This window comes from Lutjanus erythropterus, chromosome 2 (genome assembly GCF_056507025.1).
Source record: "Lutjanus erythropterus isolate fLutEry1 chromosome 2, fLutEry1.hap2, whole genome shotgun sequence".
Lineage (NCBI taxonomy): Eukaryota > Metazoa > Chordata > Actinopteri > Lutjaniformes > Lutjanidae > Lutjanus > Lutjanus erythropterus.
The window spans coordinates 41,002,098-41,008,352 of record NC_139318.1 but is presented as its reverse complement, the minus strand read 5'-3'; the positions used below and the strand labels follow the sequence as shown (position 1 = coordinate 41,008,352).

The 6,255-nt window shown below is 42.2% G+C and overlaps 1 protein-coding gene across 1 annotated transcript; it reads right to left on the bottom strand.

Annotated features, from left to right (window-relative positions):
• On the bottom strand, positions 1 to 6,023 carry trib3 (tribbles pseudokinase 3). The gene is made up of 4 exons (XM_084739961.1): positions 5,389 to 6,023; positions 1,562 to 1,840; positions 1,126 to 1,418; positions 1 to 548 (listed from the first exon to the last, which is right to left on the bottom strand). The coding sequence occupies exons 2-4, from the start codon at positions 1,838 to 1,840 to the stop codon at positions 59 to 61; spliced, it is 1,062 nt and encodes a 353-aa protein (XP_084596087.1). The 5' UTR covers positions 5,389 to 6,023; the 3' UTR covers positions 1 to 58.
• Between the last annotated feature and the right edge of the window lie 232 nt (positions 6,024 to 6,255).

Here is a 6,255-nt window from a genome sequence, read left to right as displayed (position 1 = left end):
TTTAGTGGATGCTTTATATCATTGTGGGTCCTCACAAGTATAGATGTACAGATATGTGTTAGTGTTTTTCTGTCCATGTTGGCACCACCTGGTCGTCATCCTCATGTTTGTTCTGTAGTGTCTTTTGTGAGCTGTGATCTGTTGCGTGTGTGTTGTGATGTGGCACGCAGGGATTGGTCAGCCACGGGTGCATCAGCAGCTCCGACGCCTCCAGCCTCTCTGCGGGCGACTTCCTCAGCATGCAGCCAATCAGACACTTGGCTTGCGGTGACAGCCAATCGGGGAGGCTGAAGGCCCCGCGACGGATCTTGGCGAACAGCGCGGCGGGCTGCGTGTCCTGAAACGGGTATCGTCCAATCAGCATGGTGTACAGAGACACGCCCAGGCTCCAGATGTCTGCGGCGCGGCCCGAGTAGGAGCCTTTCCCATTGGTCAGCAGCTCGGGGCTGACGTAGGCGGGGCAGCCGTGTCTGTCCGTCAGAGAGTCGTCATCATGGTTACCGTGAAGGAGGACGCAGTCGTTGAGGCCGAGGAGGGCGAGACGTGTCCTGCAGAAAGAAAACAGCACGCATTTTTAATGTACGGCATCATCAGTGACAGCAGCAGTAATACTGCAGTACTAATGACAGGAGTAGTATTATTAGTTAGTAGGTAATAGTATTGGTAGTTAAAGTATTAGAGGTAGTATTTTTTTCTTTCCTCTAAGTTTCTTTAAGGTTTCATCTATCTCACTGATACTAGTAATTATACTGCTAATACTACTAATATAAGTAGTAATATTAGCAGTGTCAGTAGTTTAGTAGTATGGTAGTATTATTAGAAAGGTAGAATAAACGTCTGTATTTTTAGCAGCATTTTTAGCTCTTTGCAGTATCAGAAGTTTTATTTGCAGTATTAGTTTAACAGTATTAGAATTTATTTTTATCATTAGTATTTTTAGCAGTATCAAAAACTATTTTTTGCAGTGTTAGTGGTAGTATTGGCAATACAGTAAAAAATTTTTTAGTAGTGTCAGTAGTGTCATCTCTATATTTCATTCAGTCTCACCTGTGTAGAGACTGAACTGAGTGTTGTGCAGTATTGCAGTATCAGCAGTATTTTCAGAGTATTCGTCACTTGTCTCACCTGTATTTGTCGGTGAAGACGAACCGGCGGAGCTTCAGGTCTCTCAGGACGACTCCGTGGCAATGACAGTGCGTCACGGCGTTCAGCATCTGAGCGAACAGATGCCCCGCCTCCTCCTCGCCCAGACGCTTCCTGCTTCGCACGTACGCGTGCATGTCGCCGTGGTGACCGGGCAGGAAGACGTACACGCTGTCCTGGCCGATCACCACGTCCTGCAGGCCGCAGATGTTGTCGTGGTGACCGATGCGGGAGTAGGCGGCCAGCCGCTCCTGGTAACCACGCAGAGGAAGCACCTGTAACCATGGCAACCAGGAGGGACGGTTAAGATAACATGACAACAATATCTGCAGTCTTTGTATTTTTAGTAGTATTTTCAGCAGTATTTATAAAAGTATTGGCGGTATTTTTGCAGTATCAGTAGTACGTGAAGCTCTACCTGGCAGGTGTATTGCTGCTTTGTGTGCGCGTGCTCGGCCCTGAAAGTCTCCTCCCCCTCACAGCGTTCAAACAGGAGGTACGGTCCGACTCTGGATGGGGACTGGCTCTCGTCGGATGTGGGGGCGGGGCTTCCGGGCCTGAGGCCGGGCGATAGGTCGGTTGCGGGAGGTTGTGGAGTCAGACGGGGTACTTTACGTTTGGGTAAATTGTCTTGCGGCTCGTCCAGTAGCCTCTTCAGACACAGCTGAGACCTGGCTGTAGTCACACCTTTGTTCATCTGTGATTGGACGAGAGAAGTGACATAATCAGGTTAATGAAGACTTACAGCTGTGGCATATATGAGGTATGGTTGTCAAGAATATAAATACTTTAATACTTTTTCAATACCACATTTAAAACCATATAATATTTGTTAATTATCACAAAGTGCTAAGTGCTGATTCAGAACCTCAGCTCAGTTCAGTGTTTACTGTCCTGCCTGAAATTTGGTTTGCAGCAAAACCAGTCAGCGTTCAGTGACTTTTTTGGCGCCAGCACTGTGGTGTTAATCAACAAAAGTTGGAAATTCTGGTGAAAACTCTAGTCTCAGGTGATTTAAAATGTGGAAAGCAACTTCGGAATAAAAATGCAGTAATCCTAAAATGTCTGACACACAAAGTGGCACGACAACCTTGCACAGTGAGAAGTGTTGAGGTGAGAAAGTTAACAACTCAGATAGGTTACAATTATTTTCTTGATTAAGCCATTAGTTATTTGTTCTATAAAACGTCAGAAAATGGTGAAAAATGTTCAGCTGAAGCCTCAGATGTTTTGTTTTGCCTACAACCCAAAGATATTCAGTTTATCATCACAGGAGATCAGCGAAACCATAAAATATGAATATTTAAGGAGCTGAAATCAATTAGAGAATTATTTTCAACCACAAAAATTACTTAAACTGATTAACTGAGTCTTACAATAGATGGGGACTGATTTAATGGTGGACATGTAGTGCAAAAGTAACTGAGTGTTCAAATTTTACCAGCCGCTTTATAGACCTTTACCTTTGTTTTTTTAGGCTGTTAAGTGAAGCGATTCTACCCTCCACTTGCATATTTTACCAGCGTTTGACTGCTGCAAAGTTTGTGCCCTGAGTTAACAACTAATCGATTAATGGTTGCAGCTCTGGGTGAGGGTGAACTAAAACAGCAAAGTTGTGTGTGAACATCTAAACAATGAGCTAAAACTCACTACAAGCTGATATTTCTTACATTGTTGTCATAAAATATTGATTATAGCTGCTTTACGTCTGCAGATTTCAGTTTGCCTATCAAACTCAGGTGTATCTCAGGTATGTATGAGAACTTTAATTTATCTGAGAAGTTGTAAATGTTGTTAATTTTATTTCCTTTGTGCCCTGCAGCGCCCTCTGCTGGTGACACCACAGCTGAGCCCCCCCCCCCTCCACCGTCCACTGATGCCTCTTTATTAATATCTTCACATACAGTAAGAGGAGTTTTATTAGTATCACATCTCGCTGTGTTCTGTGTCTCTGCCGCTCACATGTTACACTGTTAACGTGTCTATAGGCTTCATGATGCAACTTCCTGTAAGCTGACAGACGCTTTCAGCTTTCAGATCGTTGCATCAGAGCACAACAGTTTATAGTTTAAACAGCCTTTAAATACAGTCAACACCTACCACACACTCACACACACGCAGCGACAGAGTGAGCGTGTGTCTATTAAAGTTCTTCTGAGCCTGCGGTCACCGTGGTGACGCTGTGTGGAAACCTGCTGTTGGCCAACGCTGCTTTCACTCTGGTGAAACACCCTGAGTCACAGTGTCACCACGGCAACGTCATCCCCCTGACACACACGCACACACACACACAGGGTGAATCTGTGCTGTTTGATGTCTCATCTCTTCTGCTCAGTGAAGAGATTTCTCCATCACTTTACTGTATATTCAGCTTTCACAATCAGATCTGACCGTTAACTGACGAATAAACATAAAAAAAACTCTACTGGATTCTACTGGACTCTACCGTCAGACTGTATCAGACGCAGACAGAAGCACGGCTCAAAAGTTTCACTCTTGTCTTTACTGGAAAGTTATCTCTGACATCTTAAAACTTGCAAGGACTTTAACAATTATTATTTAATCAATCATTTATTGAATCATTTGACCTGCACAAGGTTAGAAAACAGAAAAATAAATGTACAAGGTGTCTTCAAATATGTTCTGCCAGACCAAAAAGTCAACTCTCATGAAGACAAAGAAAACTAGCTAATATTCAAAACTATTTTTAGGATTTTTGCACAGACAAATGAACAAGTTGTCAAAATTGCTTTTGTTGTTGATTGATCAACTGTTTCAGAAATGAAACTCACTTGCATACAAGTGCTTTTTAGCCATCGTTAGAGATTTTCTTCTTCCACATTTTAACTTATTTTACATTGTAATATTTCACAAGTCACCGTATTTTCCCTGCTGATGTTTATCTTCTTGCTTTTGGTACCTTGTCAACATGGATATCATACTGATCGGACGTTGGAGGTCAGAGAGCTCAGTCAGAAGTTCAACTGAGTGTGAATCTACATCTATTTTAAACTATTATTGCATTTATTTTTTGTGTTCAGAGCACTCCTGCTGTAGTAAACCTGCATTAAAGTTAGCAAATCAATTTTAATGTGTTTCACAGAAGAATAACTCACTAAAACATTAAAAAGATTTGCAGGGGCTGTTTGTAGGTAATCTGTCTATTCTTGTGACCTTTGTTTTAAATAAAAATGAAGGTGCACACACGGTTTTCCCAGGCTGTCTTCATCAGTGGATGGAGTTTGCTCAGTCGTCACAGAGTCAGTCGTCCATACCGACTTACAAGTTTAGAATAAAAGTTTATTCTCGGCTCAGTCTTTCAGCTGTGTGACACTGTGTTCATCAGATCAGATCAAATTCTGATTCTAAAGCCATTTAAGGACAAGAGGAAGTCAAATTCTAACAAACCGATCTCCATGACAACTGTGAAAACTCCTCCTGCTGATGAAGATGTGGCTGAAAGCATCAGATAAAGACAGTAAACCAAGCTCGAGTTCTGGGTTGTAATTGTTAAGCTCCCATTTTTACGTTCAAGAATTAACTTTGTTGCTTGCAGATGTGTGTTTCATCAGAAACTCTTACTCTCTCTTGACTGAACTGCAGTACAGTACATTTTCTGCTACTTCACAAACTTCACCACATTTCTAAAGGTAAATATTGCACTTTTCACTCCACTACATTTATCTGACAGCTGTAGTAACTTTGCAGACTTAACATAGAAAACATACGACGAACTTAACAAATGCTTTTGACCAAACATTTGCACTGATGTTGCAACAATATCGCACTGATGACTGTTGGTGCTTTCACAAAATATTGACACAATAAACGCTGATGATAAACACTCATCAGTCATGTGGATGTAGTGACTAAGTGGGCAAAGGAAATAACAGTCAGGCTAGAACAGTCTGGTAAGTTCAGATAATTACATCACTTTGCTGTCATGCAGATTTTAAAACCAGGAAAGGACAAAAGCCAAAGTCTCTCGTCGCCTTATCATATAAAATTGATATATTTTGTCCAGCACTGCTACTACCAACAACTACCAAAAAAAAAAACATACAGCACTTAAAATAAGCTCTGACATGTTAATGCTTCTGTAGGTTAAAAGTAATCCAGTATAGATATTAAAATAAAACTCAGACAGAGGTCATTCTGCATAATTAGTACTTTTAAGTACATTTGCTGAGAATAACTCAAAATTTGTTATATTCCTCCATCTCTGCTCCCAGGTCAGTTTCTTACCTTGTGAAACACGCAGACTTGTCCAGACTGCAGGTCAACAGGAAACCAGTAGATCCAGTAGCCTCAATAGAAACCCAGTAGAGTCGCCGTGGAGCTGGTGTCTGTCTTTCTGCCTGTGGAGCAAAAGTTGCTGAGGACACAAAAAGGTTTTCTTTTGTTTGAAGTTTGAGCTCAGACTGGGACCAGTGGGTCTGATACTGGGAGAACTGGAGCCGACCGTCCGGTGGTGACGTCTTTGTCTAGTTATTATTGTCGTGTCGGTTGCGCAACCTGTCGTCAGTCAGCTGTTGTAAGCTTCTTCCTTTTCTCCGTTTGAATTAAGTTAAACCGATAGTTAAAAAATCAACTAAAACACAAACCGGAAGTATTAAATAAAAATAAAAAAAATAAAAAACTAATTTTGTTCTTTTTTAAATCCGAAGCCGAAGAGAACAAAGCCGAGTCACACCGAGTCCTCCCGCTGTCCTCCTGTCCGAGTTCAGTTTTAAAAGTCCACTGGTGTCCGTGTCTCGGTGTGGTTTTTATATCCAGGTGGGACCCTCAGGACTCCGGTCTGCTCTGAACCTGCTCCTCTCCAGAACTTTCAGCCGGACTGAGGACCGACGGCTGACTCTGGGTCTGTTTGTTACGTTGTTTCCTCCCGCGGTGTCGTCATCCAGCGGGGAGGGAGGGGGCGGAGCCACGATGTTGCAATCCTGAACCGATCAGTCGTCAGAAAACTCACACGAGACAGTTTCGATATGTGTAACGGACACAATGATACGCAGTGGTGGGTGGAGTATCGGATGTTGTTCTGAAGTAAAAATAGCGCTAAAATATTATATGAAAAATACTCTGTAAGAAGTACAAAAGTACTAAAAGTAACTC